The sequence below is a fragment of the Solea solea genome, chromosome 11, assembly GCF_958295425.1.
Source record: "Solea solea chromosome 11, fSolSol10.1, whole genome shotgun sequence".
NCBI classification, from domain to species: Eukaryota; Metazoa; Chordata; class Actinopteri; order Pleuronectiformes; family Soleidae; genus Solea; species Solea solea.
The window spans coordinates 11,418,554-11,445,245 of NC_081144.1; the positions used below are offsets into that span (position 1 = coordinate 11,418,554).

Sequence of the window (26,692 nt, forward strand, 5' to 3'; positions counted from 1 at the left end):
AGCCGCCGATCACAGCTGCTCAAATGAGTCTCCTCTCCTCTGAGCCTCTTTGTCTGCAGCGTTTGCTCACCTCAACCTCTGCACTGCTCTGGAAAGACCAGGAGATGGAGCCCTTGCTCTACCATCTCCAACTCTTCCAGTTCCTGAAGAACAAAGATGTAACAGCTCTAAAATCGGGGAGGGGAGCACTAAGACTTCGAAACCTACCATTGTAGTAAAACACAACATACACTGTGTGAAAACCAATAAAAACATTGTCCAACATATCACGGCTGATTGTACGAGTGTCAACAAACATTTATTAATGGTGTTGGATGACAGAGATATATAGATGTATAAGAACCAGTGGTCAGTGGTGTGACTACAGTACTAGTTGTTCAATTTTAAGCATAATATTGATGTACATTAAGTGACATAATGACACAGCCTCAATACTGAGTACATTAAACCAGAGGAGGAGACAGGGTCCTATCAAAAGGGAAACAATTCTGGGGATACAAGGAATGTTGTCATAGGTTATGAGGTTTATAAAAGTTTTACACAGCAATACACTGGATTAATAAACACCCAGGTCCTGTAATTAAAAAAAGAAAATACAACAAAACAGTCCTGCCCCCGATACTGGAATGTACAGAACATCCTTTTATCAAGTGGATCATCTGATGCAAGCCAACATGAAACAAAGTAATTGAAAAAAAAAAATCAAACTTTATCAAGCGCAAGTCCTGGGAGTGTGACTGGACCTTCCAGTGATACTCCTCACAGCTTTGATTGAGGAAGTGGAAAAAAAGGGAAAAACAATCAGTGCCATGAAGACTGGGCTGAACAGCGGCTCACTGGTGGACTGATGCGTGAGTGACTCTATCGTAGAAGTGACCACTTGATCTGTTCTTTGGCAGACTGAAGGACCTGTGGAGTACAAATGTGTTATGTGAGGGAAATTCAAAACCCATGATTAGTCTTTAGCGCTATTAGATATTATTTATCACACGCATTGAGCCATTGAGATAATTAAAAGTCCAGATTATTCCACAGTGAGTTTGTCTTCCTGATTCTAATGAAATGTGTCATTGGACAGATGATAATGCGTCCACTTCGGGGGCACTGTTCTTTAGAATTGAGAGTAGCGTCAGACTGTGTACACGTCTGTCTTGATGTTGCCAAGTACATTCAAATAGATGTCCTTCAACTCACAGACTCCAGGGCCTTCTTTGCCTTTCTCAAAGGCGTTAGACCAAGCGGATCTCACAAAAAAACACATCATTTTAAGCGTAGAATACAAAAAACCTTGTTTTCAAAATATACCGTATATTTAAATTTAATTAAAACAAGAAGCATCTTGTTTAGGTAAAAGCAGAGAATGGAAAAAGTTGCATATACTTGCTAAAAAGAATTAATCAAGAAGGATGAGCTGATGATGGAAATGAAGAGAAATATGTAAGGCCTAATTAATCATCTTAATTCATTGAATGAAAGCTGAATCATAACCATAAAGCATGGGGATCGGAGACGGCCATTAATCACAGCCAGAGGAGGGATGGCGGTAGCCAGTCTCAGGCCTCTTAAATGACGAACATTAATCAAGAGGAGCACACACATACACACGCGCACACAAACACACACACAGGGCAGACTATAAGAAGTTAAACTTAGGAAAAACTGTTTTCTGCGACTTCTTTCCCACAAAACAATTAGTAATAATCACGTACACTGTCATGTGTATAGGAGAATGCAATGTATGACAACAGAGAAGTGAGTGATTAAGCAGCGGTGGAGGAGAACGATACTACATCAGTGCCCTTGTATTCACAGGTTGTGAAGTAATGAGTTTTAACAGTCAATAATCTAATGGAGCTTGTAAGCTTTATAGGAGAGAGAAGATCGAGGCAGTGACATTTTTCTTACCTGTGTGACTGTCTGCTCTGTTAAAGGCACATCCTCCCCCTAAAGGAGCAATTATGATATGTTACGTTACAGCTGACACACCCAACATTATGCTTCACTCAGTAATTCAGAGCGGAGAGGAGCTTACTCTGAGAGCCACGCGGTGCACAACTTGCTGAGGGTCACTCTCCAGGATCACCCTGTGGGGGGCAGCAAAGAGTCACACCAATAGTGAGCAAAGGAAGAGGGGACACATCTACACCAGTTCTGTAGTCATTTGAACAAAAGATACATACCCTCCATCCACAATCTCATCCACAGCCAAGAAGAGTCCCTCCATGTTCTCCAACAAAGCCCTCCTCTCTACATTTTTTCTACGGAGAGAGACAAAAGACACTGTCAAACTGAACTTTCTGAAGAAAGAAAAAGTTTTTAGAGATGATTAACAGCTGTTAAAACCTACCTCAACATCTGACTGAGCGAATCAAAGAGGCAATTTAAAACAGCCATAAGCATAAGCTGTGGAAAATCAAACAATACATCAGCATATGTTCTTGGCTAATGAAGCTACACTCCAGTGTCAGTATCACATGAAAAAACAATTTTTCAACAAAAAATAGAAAAAAAAAATAGATTAACAGTTTATATTTGCATCTGTTTGCTTTTCTACAGCCAGATACGGAGTGTCAAAATGATGAGGACATGACAAAAATTGAAACAAGAGGTAAAATTGCTGCACAGCTCCAAAGATAATACATGCATCTTTGCATCTTTCTGATTGACCAATTTACCAAAATTAATTGACTTACTTTTAAAGATGTAAATGGTCTTGAGATCAACAATTTTAATCTTTGTTATGCAATCCTTGTTGTTGTTTTTTTAAATAGAGCTTTTGGCAATTCATGATTTGCCCATATTTAGATTATCTTTTTCATTGCTTTTAAATTGTTTTTCATTTTCACTAATTTTAAGAGAGACCATGTACTTTTAATCAACTGCTTTCTTAGGTTTTATATTGTTTTGTCTTACCACTTCCTGTTAAGCACTTTGTATTTACGTGGTTTTAACCGATAAGCGCTTTGTAACATTGTTGAGTATTATATAAATAAAGATTATCACAAGTAGAAATTACATCACAAGCAGAATTACAGAGGAAGTCATTTTAAAGTCAAGTTAAAATTGACTTGAAAAAAAGACAATATGAAGATATATAATTAATTAAGTCTCATCAGCACAGATGGTTATCCCATTGCAATTATCTGCACTCCTAAGTTGCTTCTTAAATAACTGATAAATCCATAAACTTACCTCATTTTCATGAGAGCTTCCAATCACATAAAAGAAGAGGTCTATGTTGCTCTTGTAGACAACAGTGAGTCCCTCGAGTAATGCTATCTCACCTACGGACACACAAATAGAAAAACGTTTTTTTTCTGTGTCAATAGAAATGTGCAGAGGAAACTAAAGTGACTGTGCATAATGTAATGAACATTTCTTACTGTCAGTCCTGTGTGTTTTGTTAAATATGTTCTTCTCAAACGCCTTCTGCTCCTTCACTGTTGGGTATGTGTCATCGTAGTACTGCAGATTGATTGAAAACAAAGGTGTTATGACTACGATCCGATATCATACTTGAACCAGTTTTAATGCGGCTAATAATCTAGATTTCATTATCAACACACAAAAAAAGTATGTTATTCAGTCTCAGTATTTTTTTTTTTTACATCAAATAAATGCAGTGTCAACTTTTTATGGCATTACAAATCATTTATCCAACTGGGCACTAATCTAACAATACTAGAAGTAAATGGTATCTACAATAGTATTACTTGTAAGGCTCAGACAATTTCAGTTGAATAGCAGACTGCAAATTACAGCTAACTTAAGATCATTACAAATCACACTGTGTGACATCAATCTAATAATCTTGGGTACAACATGAAGTATGGTGTACGTAGAATGTTCAATGGTGAATTGAACTGAAGGATCAATTCAAGTTGGTCAATATTTCAGCTTTTAATTCAAGATATTTGAATCAGAATACGTTAAACAACCTTCCGTTTAAACCAACCCATTTTTAAGTAATCAAAAATATTGAAACATGTGACCTACAGGTGATTTTCTGTTGTCCAGTTGTGTCCAATTATACTTATTACTCAAACAATAAATAGCAGTTAATGTTCACTGAAGCCAACATGAAGACCAGAGAGCCGTCTATGGGAGAGGACATGGGTGAATTTAACACAATCCACCATTTACAGAAGACTTTAGGAACAAATGTACAAAGACTACACTAGAAGACACAAACCACTTATTAACAATAAGACTAGGAATGAGCCAGATTGGAATTTGCCAAAAAGGTTTAATCGTCCTGGGACAAAGTTTTATGGACTGATGAAACAAAGATGAACCTTTACCAAAGTGATGGAGAGAAAAAAGATCTACTCATGATCCCAAACCAACGAACTATCCTGTTTAACATATCATCATTAATGGTGTAACACATGAAAAATTAACTCCAAAGCCTACAAAAACATTTTGTCTGCCAATTTAAAGAGCGATGCAGCAAAACTGATCGATGATCCCTCATTGGCAGCAAGGCAATGAACCAACACACAGCTTACTAAAGAAGAGACTGAAGGAAGAAACTTCCCTGAAACAAACAACTAAAAGAGGCAGGGGTGAAAGCTTACAACGAAGGATGCAGCGTTTGGTGACATAAATAGGTTGTGGGCTTAATGCAGTTATTGCAAGCAAAGGATTGGCAACTAAAAATAAAGTATTGTTCATTTTAATCTTATCTATAATTCCATCTGTTCCTATACTTTTGCTCACTTAAAAAAATGGTGCTTTGTTACAAACAAGGCCATCTTGTAAGTTGTTTAACATACCAGGAAATAAAAGATGAAATGCTGATCTCTGTCTTTCATTCATCCTTTGAATGTTTTTGGTGTACAGCAAAGATAACGGCATTGGTCTTATTGCCACAATACTTTTAGAGGCAACTGAAAGTAAGATAAAAAAAAAATTAATAGCAGTTATAGTAGCTAGTCATAGTGGTGAATTATCACAGCTGCATGAACTCATTGGGACGTCATCCTATATTTCTGACAATGTCAGACATTTTCCTCAAGGCACCTTTGTTTGCAAGACACGTTGGTCATCATCTTTCATCAGGGATGACCCTGATGAAATTGCAAGTGTAAATCGGCTGGTTTAATGTAGATACAGTCTTAATCTAAATTTCAATAACTAGCATTGCCATATTTTGAACATTTTAATATTTTGTTTCTAAGACAAACTGACATGCTCACTAATCAGAAAATGATATTCTCTCTGATTCAAATTCTCATAGCAGAACAGTTCAGTACAACAGTCAAATGCATTACAATAATTTATCTTTTAGAAACACTGGTCACATATTGAGTCTGGCTCATAGTCGGACATGACTTGAAGGGTCAGCGTTGGAAAAGTAATTTTACTGCACAATGGAATAAATCATACCATACCTTGGCATAAAGCCGGTCTCCATCGTTGTCCAGAATCAGAACTGCTTTGACAGTGTATAAGGATGGTTCCTGTGAAAGTAGCAGACACAAGCACACTGTTATTTTAGCTGCTACTAGAACAATTCTACCTTACAGCTTTCCAGTTAACGTATGTAACTGTCACCGTGTTATGACACCTTTATTTGTGTGTTTTGGTTACAAACGGAGATAAATGTAGTGTAAGAATAGGGGGAGCTTGTTGATACTATCATGATTAAAGATTTCATATCTCGGTAGAGAAATGCATTACACCACTCCTCACCCCATGGACACTGTGGAAATATGGGGAGCATAATGGATTACAACTATGTCCAGAGCTGTGAAGTAGCACATATCGATGGGTATCATGAGTTAATAAAACAGCTGTATTGAAATAGCGTCGACTCATGGATCAGATCAGTGACTACAATCAAACATATGTTGTCAAACACTATACATGTTATAACAAAATACAACGGGCAGCGAAAGAGGCTCACAATGTCCGCTCTTCGGTGACACAAATGTAATTATTTCTACATTCAAAAGGCAGACATGACACTTCCACATCACCAACAAGCGCATATACACGGAGCTAACTTTACCGAGGCTAACTGTTTCACCACCACCAGCTAACTCGACAACTAAACTGCCTTATTTATCTACGGTTGAAGAAACCACTCCTAACCAAACTGTCGTGCACAATGTTTTAAGTTAATGTTCGAATGAAATATACACTGTATAGAACAAATACAGGCATAAACATTACCAGTATGGGAGAATCCATCTTGTTTCTTGTTAGCAGGCTAGCAGTGTGGCTACCACAGACATACGCAATACGTAGAGTAAATGAGGCTCTTTCCTATTGGCTGATACAAGTCAATGCGTCATACGTTCAGAGTGCAAAGAGCAGTTTGATGCTTTGACAACTACGACAAATATTTGGTCAATTTGTGGTCAAACATTGTGAAGTGAACTGTAAAATATGTAAATTCTAATTTCTTTACATTTACCAAAACAATACATATTTGGTCTACAATGTTTAAAATTCCTTAAATGATTAAAAATATGTATTATTAATAGATATTATAGTATACTTTTAACCGTTGTACCATGCTCAGTAGAAATATAAGTTATGAGTGCATCTATACATTTTCAAATAAATGTAAATATAAATAAAACAGAGTAAAGTATTTGTCAAACATGATTGCAGTCAGTTAATGTGTATAATATGTATATAATCATCTACCCTCATCACTATAAAGTCCATAAAACATCCTTTTTCATGCTATTTTATGCAAGTATCAAAGTTAAGACATAAACGGTGTGGGCCTTTTTTAATATTCCTTTCAGTAAAGTGTCACATATATCATGCATGGCCAACACAATTACTCAATGTAGTAAAAATGGAAATTAAATGGCACTGAAATATGTGGTTACGTAAAAGTGCATATTGTGCAGCATGGACCATTTCAGAGCAATTGAGTAATTGTTTCATTCTTTATTTTAGTGCCCAAACAAATAAAAAAATATAAAAATGTACAATTGCAGGGGTTCATTAAATACTTTATTACATTTTAATTACTTTCAATACAAAGGAAACAACTAAATTTTTTTGACAAAACTATTCTCTGAATCCACCCTAAAGAAATCAGCATACACAAAGGACATTCTACTAAAAAGTACAGCCTTTATTATCATAAATAGAACCGTGCAACACAAATTAAACTGTAAAAACTGTAATCCTCAATTTGTCTGAATTCACACATCATACACAGTCTGTCTTCCTGTAAAGTATCATTTAATGTGCTGGTGTTCAGGGCTGATTGTAAAGTTCATGAACACCTAATAGCTGAAATGCAGTGGATCAGAATTATAAATGTACATAAGTACTAGATTGTGCCTATACATGTAAGCACAGGACTTCAGTAATTGTACTTACTGCTAGCATCCAAACTCTCCAAACATTTATCACAATAGTAAAACATAACTGGCTTATTTTGCAATTCCCTAACTATTATGTTGCCGATGGGACCGAGTTCTTCTTTTTTTTTCTTTAGTTACAGTAAAAGGTTTTTTGTGGGGGAGTGTTTTCTTTCCCAAAACAAGGCTCTAAGAATAAATGCTCTTGTATACTGTGCAGATTGTAAAGACACACATTTGTGATTGGTCATATTGCGTTTAGTTATTTAAACTTTGATTTCAATCTCCTGCTCTGCAGTTGTTAAAGCCATTATAATGAACAATCATAAATGTGACAACTCAGAGTGGTTGTTGTTTTTGTATAATAACAAAAAAATAACCCTCATTTACAAAGATGTTCTGGCTTTCTGTACTCATCAACATCTTTTTCAGGATCCTCCTACATTTAACCAACTCCAATTATCTCAGTTCCCACTTCTGGGAAGCATTTGGAAATCCGGGCTGATGGGGATTTCCCTCTATCGCCCTCCATAAATGACATCACAGTTTGACCTTACTGTACGCTATTTTTGAGCTTAGGTTTCAAATAATGCCGAAATATATACAGCTTTGAAAGCAAATGGTGTGTAGCAAGTATTCCAACATAATATGGTTTAAGAAATGCAAGCCATTTTCACTTGTATTCATAATAACATGGCAGGCGACTATAACATGTTGCAATACTGTACGATGTTTACACAATTCAGCCAAAAGATTTCGAAATGACCCTGACTGGAGGGGAAACCATATACTGCCTTGAATGACCTCATATGAGGTTTTAAGCTTCTCAGATATAACTGTCATCACTTATCTGTGAAGTCAGACATATTCCTTTATGTGTTTCTTTTTTAAATAATCACCATGATTATGACGACGAGCAGAGCTGACGATGGAGAAGGTGAAAGTTAACAGATAAATCAAAATGCTAAATGACATGTAATGTAATGTAAAAAATGTAGTATATGAACACAACAAAACACACTATTCATTTATGAGTGTTAAAATGTGTGCACACAATATACTTGTGCGGCAAAAATGTTGTGAGTCTAGTGATGTTCTGTACGTGTTTAGCAAGTGTCCTGTGAATTACTCACAAAGATGAAAAAGTTGAATTTCATAACATAAATTGACAGAAAGGATGAAGTAGTGTGAAAGTAACCACAGCAGTTACCAGTTCCCTTCCTCAGAACCAAGTGGTCCTTTTATCAGCATTAAGCAGAACTTCCGCCAGCCAACATCCTCCTTCCCTCTCTGTGTCTCAGCATCATACACAGAACAAAATCTGCTTAAATGTTTAATTCTGTTTCTACATTGGCGTTGCATGAATATAAAATAAACTGACAAATGAAGAGGTTATCAACAATAATGAAGCAATATGTTGCCATTGCAAAACATCTTTATCTAAACATCTTAGCGATAAGATACGGGCCATATTCAGAAGAATGATGCTGCATATTCAGGTTCCTCATTTGCGTTGTTTTGTGTTAAATGTGTTACCATGATAATGAGCAGTTTAAGGAACATCAATGGAAAGGTCCCTCAATCTAATGCCTGCCTATTTCCTGGAACATATTTACCTACAGCTCAGTAAAATTCTACAAATGATTCAACAAATTTGAATGTGCATCATTAATAGTCAGAGAGACATGCTGTAGGTTATGTTAAAGAAATGTAAAAGAGCATCATTGCCTTATATATTGACATTTCAAAATGCATGTTAATGAAAATAAAATAAAAAATAATAATAATAATACTCTATCTGCACTCTCTATTTTTTCTTTCTTTTCCCAGAAACAGACTCCAAAATATCCCCTTTTTGATACCACAACCCAGCACACACACCGACACACACACACACTCATTTTGTTTAGTTGTGAGGTGGTTTTTCCACTCAAAGCTGATACAGCTTTCAGGATGTTAGGACAAACCAAAAATGCCACATTCCTCCATCTTTAATGAACAAATAAAATGCTATGGAAATACATTACAAAAGAGGGTGGGGAAACAAAAACCAATATTAATTTCTGACTGGATCTTACACACTCTACCGGTAAATTCAATGGTCATTAAACTGAAGTGAGTCCAGCAAACATGTCCGATCTATTTTTGATGTGGAGTTGTTCGAGGCACTGAGGTGCAGAACAAGAACCGTCTGACAGCGCGGAGAGGTTCAGGCAAGCTGGAAAGCAGAGATGTCAAAGACTAATTGAAGCAAACAAACACAAACAGGGAACGTGGGCGTTGACCTGGGAACTGTGTCCAGATTCAAAACCACTGTGGTCACAGTAATAACAGGGTGCTCTTTGGCATGCTGTGGCAGTGGTTGAGTCAGGGGCTGGGTGCTAGGAACTTGGGAAGTCCCTTCTTTGATTCCTGGTAGACATTCACCTTTCTTGACTCTGTCAGCCACCTACTTTTCCATCTTAGAACAATGACGGAGAAAACATTTTGATTTATGTCTCCGTGGGATGCGATATTGGATTGGGTCAGACAAACCCTCCATGTTCTCATGTCTTTTGAATATACATAGCCTTGTTTAACTTGGAAATGTACATTTATTTCACAATTTTTTAATAGAGAAAAAGTCAGCGCATTCCTCATATTCCTTGTTTTTTGTTTTTTTTTAAATAAACAAATGCCCAAACTTGTTTTGTTTCATATATTTGTGTTGCTGTTGTCAATCATTCATTATGTGTGCGTGTCTTAACACGCATGCAATGTGCTGGAAATTTGTCATTGACAGCATTAATTATGGCCAGTTCATGAAGAATAAACATTACGCCGTTCCAGGGCGCTTATAAGTTTGTCACCTCTGCAACTGTTTTATGAGCACATGACTGCAGAGGAAATGCCTTTAGAACTTTACATGTTTCTTCATCAGAATAATAAAAAATTGAATGTGCATTGCTTTATGAAACAATAAACGTGCAGCATGTCCACTCTCCATGAAAGGTGTTGCACAATACAGCAGTTCTACATAACACATAGCCTTTGTGAGTTCACTGTGCACAGTGTTTCAGATGAGAGCAATGAGGGGATTTTTTTGTGAAGGATTTTAATGGTCACTTGCTATGTAAGACACGCTCCCCTCCATTCTCCCCCTGCTCCTCTCTCTCCCTTGGTGGTTGCTCTGCCAGATAGAGGAACAATGTAGTCTTTCTTACCTGTCGGAGGGTGTACATTCCATCTTGACTAAACTAAGTCTCAATACAGCCTCCAACCCAACCCTCACGGAACAAGGCCCTCAATGCAAAGCCAGCTCTGACTCCAGGTGCTCCACATCACACTCCTCATACCTTTCGTTTGGGAGGATTTGAAAGGACACAGTTTTTGTACGGTTTGGCCAGGACATAAACAACCATCCGGCTAGTTTTCACTCAGTTTTAGTTCTTTAACCTGACCGTTTTGTTGTCATTTAAAAAACGACGTGCTTATTTTTTAAAGTAAAAGGGTATATACCTACTTTACTGTTGCTTGACAGCATGATTGCCATGGTGAATGCCAAACTGTTGGTTTGTGGTTTGTCATGTGGGGAAAAGGGAAATTTGGAGGTTGGGGTGCAAGTGTGCTATTAAGGATACAAGAGCGCAAAAAACTGTGGTGTGGGTGCTTTACAGGAAGATTGCATTTGTCTTCACAGAGCCATCCCATTTGTGCCGGTGCCTGTATGAGTACATGAGTAGCTGAACAGAGACAGACAGACAGACAGTTGAATAACAGATAGAAGGAGCACAGATCCTGTATCCTATAATCTCATGTTATCTGCTAAACGCGAGCAACAACACATGTTAAGGAAACAAATAGTGTCTTTTTTTTAGTCTTATCACCAGGATTGCACTTCATGTAGTGAATTTGCTGCTCTTTTTTTTTCTCATCACCTGTTGAAGACGCAGAGAATGCTGCTGAGGTATGTTCACTCACATCTTACTGCTACTGATGTGTCAGGTTAAGTCGTAAACCCATACTTTTATTTAAAAACTTGATTATGTTTATGTATATGTAACAGTTTAACACTATATTATTATGTAACAAAGTTAAACTACTGGCAATGTAATTACATTATTGTAAATTAAGTAATACTACTTTTATATAGAACTTTAACACCATATATTTTATATTTCAAATACATTTTAAAAGTACACTTTGCATATTATTATTGAAGTCTTTTTCTTTTTCATCTAAGATACAGCAAACCATCACAGAGTTATAACAGGATATAACAGGCATAACTGCACGTTTAAACATTTAACAATAATTCACATGTGGCAGGTGGCATAGTTCAGTATTATGCAACAGTTGATTTTGCAATCCAGTGGGAGGGAATAAGAAGTGTATTTAAATGTATTAAGAGGACATGGAAACACATCAGTTTTGTCTTAAGATTTCAAGTGAAGTTTAAGTTGCAGTACAATACAGGGCAACACAAAAGTCATCAATTAATAACTACTCTGTGTGACAAAACCTGTTGTAGGAATGGACTATTTATAAACTTTATTTTTAATTCTAATTCTTAAATAAATTCTTCTGCATTGCAATATGACATCATAAGAAAAGCGTAGTCTTATAGTCTCATTAACTCCACCGCTGAATGACATGCTTATTCAAAAATGATTGTATATCATCTTATACATGTACATACATCCTCATTTTTTTAATTAATATTGTTACACAATAGGAAGCAATATAACAGATGTGTGCGGATAGGGCATATACTGTATAGCAGCAGCATCCCTAGTGCCGCTGTTAAATTCAAGTTAATTACATGTTTGTCAATGCAATGACATAAAGGTTCGTTGTCACGTCAATAACAAATGGACCAAATCGGAGCTTTTTCAGCATTCATATTCACTTTGTTTTTTAAGCAAATAAAATATCTTATTTCTGATTCATTATTTGTGTTACATAGGAACAAGTAATTAATAAGAACATTTCCTGACATTCTAAAACTTTATATACTGGTTGACTTCGGCCTGAAGTCTGTGAATATTCACCCATACGCCATATTTTCCATAGCAGCCGTCAAGCCTTAGTCTGCCTTTCAAAGCTGTTTTCCCGTAGATTGTCTTATCAGGGGCTGGCATAGCTGCACAGCGGGACAGCTGATGGGAGGAGTCAACTCAACTGAACTCAAACCTCAATGTATTCCAAAAGAACTTACACAACACCCAAACAGTCATTTATTTAGCACCAGCAGGTCTATAGAAATGTAAAGTATGTATTACAAATAGATGTTATGGGCATGCTCATGACTAAATGGACCATATATCTAGTTTGATATTACTTTTTTTCTTTTTTTTTTTACTGTTGGCTTAAATGTAGGATTTTTTTCTACCCAATGTTTGGTGTCTTCAACAGGTTGACTTTGTCCAGCAAGAGTCTCTCCTGAATGTGTTCAACAAACAGTAGTGTTCTCCCACTGAGGAGAGCCTGTGAGGTAGGTCTGTGTATGTTGGAAACTACAAGACACAACGCAACTTTAAATAGACCTGTAAATGACATGCTAGGATTACTTAATTTGCTTTTTTATTACAAGGTATTACCAACTCCAGGCAGGGTGTGTGGGGGAGGGCCCATGCCACCTACTTTCCCTGGACCCAGGCCTCATGGAGCTCCACAGGACGCAGAAATTGATGTAGCTTGGCAGGAACTGATGGCCATCTCAGAGCTCCAGGTAAATCTAAAGCACTGACACAATTAAGAAACCTGCATGTCTTATGTCTGTGTCTTATACCAGATATGCTAGTTGCTCAGTGTTGTAAAATTGCAGTCAAACATTCAACTATACCATCATGTACAGAAGCATAATAGTTTGTTTGGCTTTCAAATGTTGCCTTTCACAGTAAAACATGTCATAGAAAAATGGATTATGATATAGACGTGGGCTGTGGGTGCTTTTAACACACAAGGATTATTTATAAAACAGATTAAATTAATGTATAGAAAACCTTTTCAATGCCAATGTCATGTTGAACAACTGTGCTATATGATACATATTTTTATATTATCTCTCATGCGATGACTGCTGAAACATTATTACATACTCGGGTGATATGGACAACAATGGCCTGTTTCAGTAATGGCAGGATGAAGAAATTGTGAGAGGGGGCAAGTGCTGTAAATGCTAGTGGGCCCCTGCACCACACAATAGACATCTGTTTCCAGGTGAAAACTGATCACATCTATGAAAGACCTTTATGGACTAGGGGTGGTGTGCTGAAGTGGAAGTAAAATACACTGTTTGACTAATTCATTTTGACAAGTATCTTCAGGCATTTTACTTCCACGTTGATCTTTGTGCAAATTCCTGTCCCTCAAAATCACAATCTAAGGCCTTTAATTTTCTTTTCTTACAGCAGTTTGAAGTCCCTGCAGACGGCTCCTATGTAGCACCACAGTACCAAACTATGGAGCCCATGAACCCGATGGGAGGGTATGAGATGGCTCAGTCCCACTCTGTGCATCCTCCTGCTGCGTGTGATCTCAGTTCCACTGTTCCTTACAATGGATGTTACTCCGAAGAAATGCCCAAGTATCGGCAAAGCAGCCGAGTAGAGTCAATGTTCGGACACTCTGAATATCAGCTCAATCAAAGAATGCATCCGATCTCCTCTCAGGCTCTGCCTTCGCTCATTAGGGAACAGATAAACATGTCAGGTAACAGTCAGGGACACAGGACAGCCAACGCTTGTTTCTCTCAGGGTATAAGTCAGCACATGATATGGACTAATCATAGACCAGATGTTCACTTGACTGATGATCCAGAGTCAGACTCTGGTCTGTCTCTGGGTTCGACTCCACCTCTGGCCTCTCCTGATAATCCTGTTGGTGGTGTCCCTGGGTACCAGAGTGTGGACATAGGTATGACGTATAGTGATAGCGAAGTAGACCACATTGCAGAACAAACCAGAAGAGCACATGTGAATTACTCAATGGAATATCCGAGTCCGTCTCAGTCATATCTACATTCAGTTTCCGAGCCTAATTTTTCACCCCAGCCCTCTTCATCTCTTACACAGCCCAATGAACTGACTGCACAGTCCATGAAACAAGGACCAGCTGCCATTCTGAACAACCTTTTTATTGACTCTGGAGTGTCCCGCAGAGGGAGCTCACTGCATGACATCTATACAAAGCCACCAGGAAGCACCTCTTCTCCACTGAGCAGAGATCAGCGGCGGGCAATGGCTTTGAAAATACCCTTCCCCATTGACAAGATCATCAATCTCCCTGTAGATGACTTCAATGAGCTTCTGACACATTACACCCTAACAGACAGTCAACTAGCACTGGTCAGGGACATAAGACGAAGGGGCAAGAACAAGGTAGCAGCTCAGAACTGCAGGCGGAGGAAGCTTGAGAGTATAATTCACCTTGAACGAGAATTGAACCAGCTGCAAGCCCAGAGAGAGCACCTGGCCAAGGAAAAGATGGAGTTCCAACACAACCTAGGCTTTATCAAACATCGCCTGACAGACCTCTATACTGAAGTCTTTTCTCATTTGAGAGATGAAGACGGACAACCTTACTCTATAGATGAATACTCCCTACAACAAACCCCTGATGGTAAAATTTATTTGGTACCTCACAGATACACCAAGTGAGGAACAACGCTGAAGAGCTAGTGTCTTCATTCATGATACTGCACAGTGTTGTTTTTCTAGTGATTAATTCATGCATTTGCAGCTTTACCATAACTCTTTCAGTGTAAAAATGCATGATTGATAAACAGCAAAAAAACTATTGTTTCTTATGAATATACTTTATTTAAAAAAGAAAAGTATAAAAGCATTTATTTTTAAAAAAAACTGCACAGCAGTTAAAGGGTAAAAAAAAAACTTCAGCACCAACATGATTGTTCAACCTATGGGTGGGGGGGAAACAGAATTGGATTAAAAAATAAACATACATTTATATATAATGTGCAATGATTTGCAATCTGTACCTGATCAGGCAATTGTCAAAACATGAAAACCAGCCTTTGGACCTTGTGTAGTTACCTAGAAAGCAAAAAGAGCATGTAAGTCTTTCAAGTATTTGTTCTGTTAAAAGCATGCAATTTTTTGGAGAACATCGAAGCACAATTATGTGTCCAATATTACCAGTCAATGGTGTGTAAGTCAATAAAATCTGTTTGCACAAAATGTTACGTCATTATTGGGGTACAAAACTTACTACCAGCTACACGACAAAAGCAAGATACTGTATACCATCAGTAGTTGAGAAGGCTGGTCTTACCTACAGGCAGTACTTAAGCCTTTTGGTAGCTGCTGCCTGCTAGCCTCAGGCTTCTGTTCTCACTCTCCCCTGCTTCAATGATCCTGGCGGTGGTTTTGCTACTTCTCTCCCTCAGCTGGCTTCCATGGCTAGCCTCAAAGACTTTGCATGTAAGCTAGCAGTCTCCAGATGATCTTTGCAGAACTTGGGGTAGTTTGTGGGCTCTGTATGGTGATTGCGTTTGTGCACAGCTGCCCATCCCCCACCCACTGCATGCAACATCCCTTCCCAAATCACTGAAGAGGCTAACAAGACTTAAAAAACTGAAAGTTGGTTTATTTCAGCTTGATTAGATGCAGTTACAAATAAAAACCAGACTTAAAGAAAAATCTACATAAAACCTCAATGGAATGCTTGCTTTCCAGAAACAATTTGAAAAAAAAAAAGAAAAAAGAAAACATATTTAAACGAAGACCCTCCATGTTTTATCTACTGTACATCTCTTCTTGCAGCAGCTGTAACCTGCCACAACTGTTTGGCTGAGCAGATTTAGGAGGAAAACCTGCAGCTGCCCTGTCCCTTCGCTTGCTCTCCTCTCCTCTCCTTGCTCTCCTCTCCTAAGTACTCAGTCCTGTTGAACAATATGGGACAACATTGTTAACCGTGCACTGACTTTAAATAACCTGAGATCCAGAGTGATTTTTATATCTTTATCTGCACTTTACGGTTCCCTGCAACTACAAACTCTGGTTTTATGATATAAAATTTTGGGTGCGGGTATGAGTTTCCTTCTTACCGTTCACATCTCAAAATCGTCCTTGACGGCCATATCCACCATTACTTGATCCACCACCACCACCACCACCATAGCCACCTGGAATAGAAAGGGGAAAGCAAACTTCAGTTATTGTGCAAAACAAAATGGCAACATATATGACACTTGTAGATCTACACATACCAAAGTTCCGGCTGCCACCACCACCGCCGCCGCCTCCAAAGTTGTTCTTCATTGGGCCAAAGTTAGAGGCCTGGGGGTCGTAGTGGCCCATGTTATTGTAGTTGCCACCCCCGCCGCCACTACCACCTCCACCGCCACCACAGTTACCTACAAAGAGAAAAAAAATATATATAAATATATACACATACACACAACACTCAGCAATTCTCAGTGGGACAAAATGTCTATACCATAACCATTGTCATATCCATTTCCTCCGTAGCCTCCGCCGCCGCCACCCTGGTTGTAACCTTGGTTGTAACCACGATTGCCACCATTATTATATCCTCCGGGACCACCAGGACCACCTCCTCCATAGCCTGCATCAAAAATAACCTTTGAGCACATAGCCAGACTTCCATGAAGAAGAAAGAAAGTCTGTCTACTTACCACCATCCCCTCCATTGCAATTGTAAGGACCATCTCCATATCTACCCCTACCACCGCCGCCACCACCACCGCCGCCACCTCCACCACCTAAAAAAAACAAAAAATTGATTAAGACAAAAAGGGACAACTAGACAAAGTTACATACATGTTGAATTATGACATTTCTCACTCTGATTGAAGCCTCTATCATAATCATATGGTCTCCCACCTCCAGAGCTGCGGCCTGAACAAAAATAATGCACCGTTAATTTAGGAGAAGCACTAAGAAATGTATCAAATGATCACCTTTTCTCGGAAAAAAAGTATACCTCTCATACCCATTCCTGTATTCTGCATTTCCTGCTTTGTCAGGGCCTTCCTCACTTCGCAGTTGTGAAGGTTGATCGTGTGGTATTTCTGGACTGTGAAAGAGTTGAAGTATTAAAAATAAAAAAACAAGACTTTCGATTCATGACAATCTGAAACAGATTTGTAGATTCATACTTACTGACTATCCTGTCGACGGCATCATGATCATCAAATGTGACAAAGGCAAAGCCCCTCTTCTTGCCGGTGTTGCGATCTGTCATGATATCAATGACTTCAATTTTGCCAAAACGCAGGAAATAATCTCGCAAATGTGACTCCTCTGTATCCTCCTTGATGCCCCCAACAAATATCTTTTTGACTGTTACATGTGCACCTGGACGGTTAGAGTCCTGAAATAAAAAAAAAAACAAGCATAAGTATGTACACTTTAAAGCACAAATACTATTTTGTGTAGAATGGCATAATCCTGTCAACAAACCTCTCTGGAAACGGCACGCTTGGGCTCAACCACTCGCCCATCAACCTTATGGGGACGAGCTTCCATAGCATCATCAACTTCTTTTACTGATGAGTAGGTTACAAAGCCAAAGCCCCTGGACCTCTTGGTGGTTGGGTCCCTCATAACCTGTTAGAAGAAGCTTAATTATGTAAACAATTCAAATTTTAGCACTGGTGCTAAACTTAATCCTCCCCCCTCATGTTGAAACATTCTATCATGTTAGAAATACACCTTACAAAATACAAACTCATTAAAAGGCAACACTTTACCTATAATAATCAAAACAGTTGTTTGTCTACAGATCACCAGAGATCTTTAATAATGACTTACCACACAATCTGTAAGGCTGCCCCATTTCTCAAAATGGGCCCGCAAGCTCTCGTCTGTGGTCTCGAAGCTCAACCCCCCGATAAACAGCTTGCGCAGTTGTTCCGGCTCACGTGGAACCTAGACAACGAACAAAGAACATCAGGGTACGTTCATCAGAGTTGAAGAGCAACAATGCGCCTGGTGTTCGCAATGTAGACTCGCGATCTACAGCGAATGACTCATTGCATCAATTCCACCCTGCGTCACATCAAAACTATGAACGAGGTGGAGGACGACGACGTCGCCGCCATTAATGTTAGCCGACTGCTCGGCCCGTGTTCGGTTATTCTTGACTCAAGCTACATGCAAACACTGGGTTATTAAAGTGAGACACTGCAACTAGTGCACATTACGTTTATAATAGGAAGCCATTGGCGTTTGGTGTAAAATACAGCCGTACATAATCCGCATGAACAAAAGGCCACGAGGAGTAGCTGCTACAAAATGGCGGCGTTGCTATACACGATAGCAGGGGCAGAGCTTGTGAAAACGCTGTCTGCATTTTTTCCCTGACTGCATGCGCCTGATCGTTAACGGTGCACGCCGATGTACTAAACTGGAATGGACACCCACATACAACATTTTTCGATATTAATACTCACATCTTTTGACATCGACATGGCGTCTCAAACCTTGACACTGCGTGAACTGCCCGAATCGAGGTGCTCCGCTTAAGACTACACTAGTCTACAACGCAACAGAACAATAAATAGTAAAGATACACCCATTTCATACTATGATTGGTCAGGTAGTTCCCGCTGCAGTCTGTCGTCGGCAGCAGACATACTCTGATTGGACCTTAGTCTGTCAATCACTGACAACGTCCAATAGCGATAAGTGGGCATTTCGTGGTGGTGGGGAAAAAGAGTCTTGTTGTTTTATGATTTTATATGAGATGATATTTCTCGGGCTCTGATTTCAGATTGGTAAACATATAATGTGCACAAATTATTGTTTTCGATATGACTGTGTGGCAGCAAGAACAGCACATCAAGAATTATAGATCCTCATCTGAACGAGTCTGACTCAAACATTCATTAAAAACATACAACTGCTCACATATCATGTGCATCTTTGATACGGTATTTCATGGATCACATTAAACCTGTACATAGCTGGAAAGTGTGGCTGGGGTGGTGGTAATACGTGTAATAATGAAAACACAACAGTTTAGTAGGTCATCAGCTGAGCATGGGGCGGGTACGTTCATTGTGCGCCTTAAACGCGCGCCAAGCGCACAGCAGCTTTATGTGGACTAGGCTAAATGCTAAAGTAGCCTCAGCGTTGGTCGTTCAGTCTACATATCCCCGAAACAAAACGTGCCATCGCTGCGGATAACCGGCGGTCCACGCACCCAAAAGGTAAGACGTGTTTTACACGTCAAAAGCAAGTTCACGATGCTGCAGGTATTGATGTACGTGTGTGGTTTTTGTGTTAAATCGGCTAGTGTTAGCTCAATGAAGCGTTAGCTTGCAACTACCTGCTTTAGCAAGGTTGCTTTTCATGTCTAGCGTTTAGCTAGTCTCTTAGCAAACAAACCTTTCCCTCTTTTAATTGCGTGCATTTATTCAAGTTGTCTGGCGGTTATTCAGCGTCATGTGCATCCATACGAGTCACGCGTTACGCATTTTGTGTTCAGTCGTCTATTTATGGCAAGTCTTTCTTCATTTTACCCTGCGTGCTGCACTTGAATGAACGACAATGAAAATATGATGGAATGTGGCTTGGTAAATCGGGGATGGTTTCCATTAAAGTACACCGATCTATGACTACAAGTTCCTCCTTTGTATCTGACATTGTGTAGTTGCTGTTTTTATTTGGCAGTGTATCAATGTGTACTCTTTATAATGCTAGCTTCAATGTCGTTCCATCTTGCACAGGGAAGTACCTCTGGCCTGCAACAGCGTAGTGTTAAACAACAAACTTTGCAATGGGCAAAAAGTCTCGCGAAGATGACTCCTCATCCTCTGATGAAGAAGAATATGTTGTGGAGAAGGTGCTGGACAGGAGGGTGGTGAAAGGCAGAGTTGAGTTCTTCCTGAAGTGGAAAGGATACTCGGAGTAAGTTTCAACCTATTACCATGGTGCAAAGCAGTACAAGCTCCAGTGTAGATAGAAGCTGCTCTAAAACAACAGCTGAGTATCTGGTCTGGCCATTTTAGTGGACTAAGAGGATATTTAAGTACACCATCTTGAGCTTTAAGAGACTGTAAACAAAAATCACATCATTATGAGTTGATATAGAGCAAGACTCGAACCTGTGTTAACTGTAGCCACATTCAAAAACTAACACAACTGGGTCATTCTCAGTCAGATGCAACATGAACCCAGCACCAGTACTTTTTCTTTGCTAGATTTTTGCTTTTCTGAATGTTCAGCATCTTGAATATGAACATTTACAGTTTCTTTGCTCCATATAACACAGAAGTAATCAATTAAATAATTGAACATTACAAGACATTTAAGAATCATACTTTTGTGGTAAGGCAAACACTGATGGGCATTTTTCAATGTTTACTGACATTTTATTGATTAAACAAATGAATCAAGACATTAACTGATGATGAAAATAATGATTGGTTGCAGCCCTAATATTGAGCCTTCCATAGTTCTAAATTGGCTAGGAAAAGCGCGTTAATTCCAACAATGTTAACATCATGGTTAATAACAAGTATCATCTCATGCTATTGATTTTTCTGCTGTGACACTGACTTGTTACAATGTGCTCTTTCTCAGGAAGCACAACACATGGGAGCCAGAGAAGAATCTGGATTGCCCTGAGCTTATCTCAGAATTCATGAAGACCTACAAGAAAAGCAGTAGCACCAGTGGAAGCTCAACGCCTAGCAGTGGGGGCAAAACAGGCATGCCCTCCTCAGGACGACCCAAAGACTCAAGTAGCTCAAAGAAGAGAAGCTCAGATGATGAGGAGGAGGAAGGTGGAAGTAAATCAAAAAAGAAAAAGGAGGTGTGTGATGTTTGTTGTTTGTTTGCATCTTGCTGTCAATTTGAAGCACAATGTGGTAGAGCAAATCTGTATTAGTTAAACAAAACTTTAAAAGACTATTTCAATAGTATATAGTAAATTGTTTTGGAAATGTAGATTTCATGCATGTGTAGGTTTCCCTTAAAATAGCTGAGGATTATCCAATATCTGAATAAACTTAAATGCACAGAAAATTTCAATTTTCTACTGATGCATTTTAAGGACCTTCTTATAAATCTTCACTTTTTAATTCATTGTCTGCCAATGGGGAAACTCACCATAATGATCCAGTTGAAGAAAAAAAGAAAAGAAAACAGTGCCCTGAAACAATCTGTATATCAAATTGTTTACATGTAAGATTATTTATACAAACTTAAATTTTGTAAGAACTTGGGATGGAAAGTGAAAGCCTGCATAAATTGAAGTGCAACTATAAAAGTGGATTTTCTGTGCTGTCTTTCAGGATGACATTCTTGTTGCGCGTGGATTTGAAAGAGGACTTGAGCCAGAGAAGATCATCGGAGCAACTGACTCTTGTGGGGACCTAATGTTTCTTATGAAGTGGTAGGTTTAACTTAAATTTAGTCCCAACTTTTTTGCATTAAGTTTAATTGCAAATGTACCACAAGCTATACATTAAATGGTATTGGTGGCTATGGGAAATTTCCTCTTTTTCTTTTCCAAACAACAATATTTGAAAAAGTAGTTTGTCCAGTTTAGTGAAACTGGCGTGTGTGTGCTCTTCTGGTATCAGGGAGTCAACCGTTGGCACTAATGGTGCTACCTGAAGTAATTTAACGGCAACTTGTCATGCATGGTCATTTAAAATGCGTTGGCCCAATGTGCCAATGGTCCATTAACATTACTAATAATCCTGACGTTGAATTCATATACCTAGAGTACCTACATGCACAGTCCTGAATGCATTTTAAAGCCAATATTTGGACTTCATCTCTTGCAGGAAAGATTCTGATGAGGCTGATCTTGTGCTTGCCAAGGAGGCTAATCATAAGTGCCCTCAAATCGTCATAGCCTTTTATGAGGAACGTCTCACCTGGCATGAAGACGGTGACAAGAAGGAGAAGGACGCTGTCAGTGCATGAGTGTGTTACCTCAGGAGGAAATGGGACCTCCTGTCCTCTTCTGCAGGGACAAGCTTGATTCAGACATTTTTCACACCCAACCTCCCACCGCTCCTTTTTACCATGTCCAACAACAGAGCACAAGGGCCCCAGACTGCTGAGATGAATCCATCTGACAGGAGGAAAAGCTATAGGGGACAAGGGTGAAATGTTACTGGGGGAGGGTTCCTGCTGTTCTGTCTGTATTCTTTTACCATCTTTTTTTTAATGTCATTACACATCTTATTTTAGTTCTTACAGGATGTGATTTAAGTTGGTAATTATGCATCTTCATGTGCAGGTGGTCATGTCTAAAGAAAATAGTCTTGAGGGCTAGCGTTGGTACAAACTGGGCATGAGCTTGTCCTCAATGGGTGCACAATTCCTGACCAAATTCAAGCAGTGCACCCCCCTACATTCAAGAACCCAGTTATGAGCCTGTAGTATTGATATTCAGTAAAGCCACAGCAGCATTTTCTCACTGTATAATCACCTCCTTTTTTTTTTTTTTTTTCGTAGATTTTCGATTTGTACCGTCTCCTGGGGTATAGTAACTTTTAAGTTTGCAAAATTGCAGGGGACACCGGCCAATCATTGTCCAATAATGTAGTGATGATATCCTTCATTTTATAAATGTGTTTTGGTTTTTTTTTAATCCAAGTTTTTATGAATTGTAAGGTGTGTTTTTAATTTCTTTATGCTATCACCAGTTGACGAAAAGGACAATAAAACAGTTCACAGAGTTTTGTACCTGGTTTCCCCCGTGTTCAGTGTTCTCTTTGGACCAGTCTCGGTTTCGCAGGTTAGACAATCCTTGGTGTATCCAGATGAAATGCAACCAGCATTCACAGCAGCCGGTGAGGTCTGCCACCTTGTGGCTAAAATGTTGGACTGTGTGACCCAACCTATGGCAACCCTGCAGTTTTTGACACAGATTACAAAAAATATATTTTTAACAGGAAAAACAGATAGGAACATTTGGCATGTTCTTGGTCATTATTGTCATGATTGAAAAAAAAAAAGAACGTTTTCTGAATTGTGTTGTGACAGTCATCACTATATAACCCTGTTGGACAATGTCACTACCTGCCAAGTGGAGGTCAATTCTCGTTCACAGTTTTATATGCTGTGCTTAAACAGTGACTCTTGGGACCAAATTCATAATGTTGAACTGAAATGAAAATGTCCCCTCTGTATTTAAGCTATATCAGATTTTATGTATGAAGGCGTCTTCTCTTCACATACAGTGCAACATCTTTTAGACTGTAAAAGCTATTTTCATTCATTAAAATATATTTTGTCCTCTCTTGGGGTTTGTCATTTATTCACAGGCAGCTTTCTTTTTTGTTTCTTTTTTTTTCTTAAAGCACACTAATGTGTGAATTAACTGTTAAAAGCATGTAGACACTAATTGCCTTTAATAAACCTTTTTTTGTCAAAGTTGATGTCGTTTGGCTTTTATTTTAGGATTTGTCTGGAATTTAAATTGAATTGGTGAATAGTAATGGGTGAAACAAGCAATAAATAAGCCAAACTAAACCTTAAAATCGGGACATCTTCTAATATTAGCTGGAGAAAATAACTATCTGTCCTGGGGTGATGATAAAACAAAATTAAGTCGCAAATACCATGAGACCAAAGCTGTTTGCATTCTCTGTCAAAACAACACATTTTCTTTTATGGTTTCTTTATATTGAAGAAGAGCACCAGCTGCTCTCACCCAGCAGATGGCACTGTTAAATAACACCAGCTTAAAAGGTATCTACTTCTATGCAAGTTATTCACAGTTCAACTCATAAATTAGCCTATTCTGATCAGTCCTCACTATGCTGGCTTCACAGGGACATTTTGTAATGTTCATTACAATGTTCATTTTTAATTTTAGTAGGGTTTGAAAGGCTGGAATGGATCAATAAGAAAAAGTCATTAAAAACAATCTGGTTAAACACCACAACACAAAAATACTGCTATATGTGAGGAAAAGCTTATTTCTATCCATTTAAAATTGACAAATAGAAGAAGGCAACACCAACTACTTTCCATTAAATGGGACTTGACGTGCGAGGACAACCACAATCTGTCTACCAAAACAAAACTCTGAAAATTTGTTATGCACAAAAAAAATGTGACGTTTTTACTACACGATGAATAAAACAGATGTTGCATAAGAGTAGTGTCTCAGCTTCTGGGTACAAGTACAATATATAAGTATAATAATCTATAGTGAATGTTGACACTAATCCTGGCTCTTCTCTCACCACCCTCTTTTTCTTTCTTGCTGCTTCTCACAGAGACTCTGTCTTTCTAGTACTCTCTGACACGCACGCGCGCACACACACACACACACACGCACACACACTGCTGCTGAGCTACGTCTAACGTGATGGAATTTTCCTAGCAAAAAGGCTTTTACACTCCAAATGGAATGCAAAGGTCACTAGTAAATTTCCAGCCCCTGGGACCATTAAGCTGGGCAAAGGGAGCGAGCAGCAGGCTGTTTTATGGAGCCTGGAGCTGTCTGCTGACAAACCTGGGCCAGAAGGTTTGGTTGGGAAAGCCACAGTAGTACTCATGGGAGCTCTGCCTGTGATATGTGTGTGGCAAATACAGATGTAGAGGCAGTTCTGGTCCGCGGTGAACCGGCGCGTAGAGTGAATCTTCATTGATGCCAAGCGTCTAAATGAGGAAAATCACATATGAGCCATTTGTAACGAGTGTGTACTATCGTCTGGCAGGGTCAATAGGGAGCATTCGGTGCCTTGTTTAGTTAAGTGTCAGCGTTTACAGATGCACTCGTAGATTTATTTACACCGCACTTAAGTATGATTTGATATTTTGACGGAAGCATCTCCATCCATCTTTTGTTAAACTTGCAGTATCTTTTAATGGGAAACAATAACACTGTTGTCGATGTCGACATCTATCTTGCAAAGTCTGCTTTTCAAAATATAGCTGCAGCTTTGGTCTTATTTGTTTGTTTATTTATCTAAAACAGCCTCCTTGCACTTCAAACATATCCCCTCTTATACCAGCAACTTTTAGTGCAAATGAGCTCCAGTGGGTATTGCCCACGGCAGAGGTGGGTCGTCCTGCAACACATCACACCAAATGAGTGTCGGGGGAGCTACTGTGCAGCTGTGCTGAGGGAAGGCACTGCTGCAGTGGGCCTCATCAGTGTAACACAGCTTGTTCAAGGATACCACTAAAACAACAAACAAATAAATGTGCACTCATACAGATACGATGATCACACAGCACCATACATTACATCCTTGTATATGGAAAAAAAAAAGAAAAAAGAAATCACCGAGTTTGGTTTCAGGGAAACTGTGAAAAATCTCTCCAAGTGTCGTAAATCAAGAGTATCACAGAGGCCAGTGTAATACGATGTGGCCTTTCTTGTGCTGTGATCATGGAGACACAGCTGCCAAACAGCTGTGTCTCCATTTCCTTCTTGCAACCAGACGTAAAGGTTTGCAGTGATGACGGGCGCATCATCTCTGAGCACAGGCCACTGATCTGTGTGAAGGTGATTGCGATGTGATGCTCTAATTTGGGTGGCTATCACACTTAATGTGCAGTAAAGCACCACAGACAAAGCCTCTTCCTTCTAAATGTCCCTCTCGACTGCGCCATGGCTCTCACTGCCGACACTCTGCTGGCTGTGGTTCCCCGTCGTCCCCCCAACTCCTCCCTTCATCTTCTCTCCCCACCAGGAGGAAAGAGTTATAGCTGCCATAAAAGGCAGGTAATGCATTGTTAACTAATTCTGTCTGCTCAGAGCTGATATATCCTCTGCTCTAAATCTCTATGCTTCCAATAAAATGCAAATGCTAATGCTTGCCCTCCATGAGCTGATATCATTTTTAACAGGCCAGAGGTAAATGCTAGAGAAGGGTGGGTTGGGCCGGCAGTAGTCTGTTACATGCTGGGGCCTCTGAGCCTTTATGGTACATTCTGTCGCAAAAGGGTCGTCCACAAACGAAACCACGCACCACTGGCCAACGCTGTACATAAGTGTGCGGCTGTACTGATGCACATGGACGGCAAGAGTATTGAGCTTGGTAATTTAAAGCGAGTGTGGTGTCTCTGTAATTGAGGAGCCAGCACTTGAAGCATTTCACTCAGTAGTCATTCACCATCAAATAACAGCGGCCAATTTGCCTGTGGATGCGATGCATCATTTTTCCATGTTAGTAGTAGTGTCATACTTCATGTAACCTTGGGCTTCTAAATATTGATCCACTTCTAGATTTTCAATTATCCTGTGCCGTTTTTCTGCCATCTGGTAAGGACTAATGATTTGTGTTCCTTCATATCTGGAGGCTTGTCCAGTAATTAGACCATAAATTAATTTGCGGAGAGAAAGCAAAGAAATTGTAGGCATTAAGTAAGTCCTTGATGGTTAGAGACAGAAAATCATAGGAAACCACAGCA

General features: G+C 39.2%; 4 protein-coding genes across 7 annotated transcripts; 2 read left to right on the forward strand and 2 right to left on the reverse strand.

The window, feature by feature from the left end:
- Positions 1–273: 273 nt before the first annotated feature.
- Positions 274–6,276, reverse strand: copz1 (COPI coat complex subunit zeta 1). The gene is made up of 9 exons (XM_058644259.1): positions 6,178–6,276; positions 5,394–5,462; positions 3,384–3,465; positions 3,193–3,284; positions 2,348–2,403; positions 2,181–2,258; positions 2,033–2,084; positions 1,906–1,944; positions 274–909 (listed from the first exon to the last, which is right to left on the reverse strand). Exons 1-9 carry the CDS (start codon positions 6,193–6,195, stop codon positions 862–864), a joined length of 534 nt encoding a protein of 177 aa, XP_058500242.1. The 5' UTR covers positions 6,196–6,276; the 3' UTR covers positions 274–861.
- Positions 6,277–10,888: 4,612 nt separating this feature from the next.
- Positions 10,889–16,042, forward strand: nfe2 (nuclear factor, erythroid 2). 2 transcript variants are annotated; one of them, XM_058642731.1, is made up of 4 exons: positions 10,889–11,277; positions 12,726–12,804; positions 12,904–13,041; positions 13,724–16,042. In XM_058642731.1, the coding sequence occupies exons 2-4, from the start codon at positions 12,757–12,759 to the stop codon at positions 14,969–14,971; spliced, it is 1,434 nt and encodes a 477-aa protein (XP_058498714.1). In that variant the 5' UTR covers positions 10,889–11,277; positions 12,726–12,756; the 3' UTR covers positions 14,972–16,042. The 2 variants fall into 2 exon arrangements, with proteins under 2 accessions (XP_058498714.1, XP_058498715.1); XM_058642732.1 differs by lacking the exon at positions 10,889–11,277 and having other exon boundaries at positions 11,952–12,804.
- On the reverse strand, positions 15,172–18,908 carry hnrnpa1b (heterogeneous nuclear ribonucleoprotein A1b). 3 transcript variants are annotated; one of them, XR_009241707.1, is made up of 12 exons: positions 18,751–18,908; positions 18,110–18,226; positions 17,759–17,905; positions 17,459–17,669; positions 17,289–17,372; positions 17,141–17,194; positions 16,972–17,058; positions 16,773–16,901; positions 16,543–16,689; positions 16,381–16,458; positions 15,313–15,367; positions 15,172–15,231 (listed from the first exon to the last, which is right to left on the reverse strand). XR_009241707.1 is itself a non-coding variant. In XM_058642734.1 (11 exons), the coding sequence occupies exons 1-10, from the start codon at positions 18,766–18,768 to the stop codon at positions 16,391–16,393; spliced, it is 1,056 nt and encodes a 351-aa protein (XP_058498717.1). In that variant the 5' UTR covers positions 18,769–18,908; the 3' UTR covers positions 15,900–16,215; positions 16,381–16,390. The 3 variants fall into 3 exon arrangements, 2 of the variants coding, with proteins under 2 accessions (XP_058498717.1, XP_058498716.1); XM_058642734.1 differs by lacking the exons at positions 15,172–15,231; positions 15,313–15,367 and adding an exon at positions 15,900–16,215 and having other exon boundaries at positions 16,779–16,901; XM_058642733.1 differs by lacking the exons at positions 15,172–15,231; positions 15,313–15,367 and adding an exon at positions 15,900–16,215.
- A 437-nt stretch (positions 18,909–19,345) lies between these two features.
- Positions 19,346–23,012, forward strand: cbx5 (chromobox homolog 5 (HP1 alpha homolog, Drosophila)). Its single transcript, XM_058642735.1, has 5 exons — positions 19,346–19,509; positions 20,029–20,209; positions 20,885–21,116; positions 21,598–21,698; positions 22,096–23,012. The coding sequence occupies exons 2-5, from the start codon at positions 20,079–20,081 to the stop codon at positions 22,235–22,237; spliced, it is 606 nt and encodes a 201-aa protein (XP_058498718.1). The 5' UTR covers positions 19,346–19,509; positions 20,029–20,078; the 3' UTR covers positions 22,238–23,012.
- The last annotated feature ends 3,680 nt before the right edge of the window (positions 23,013–26,692 follow it).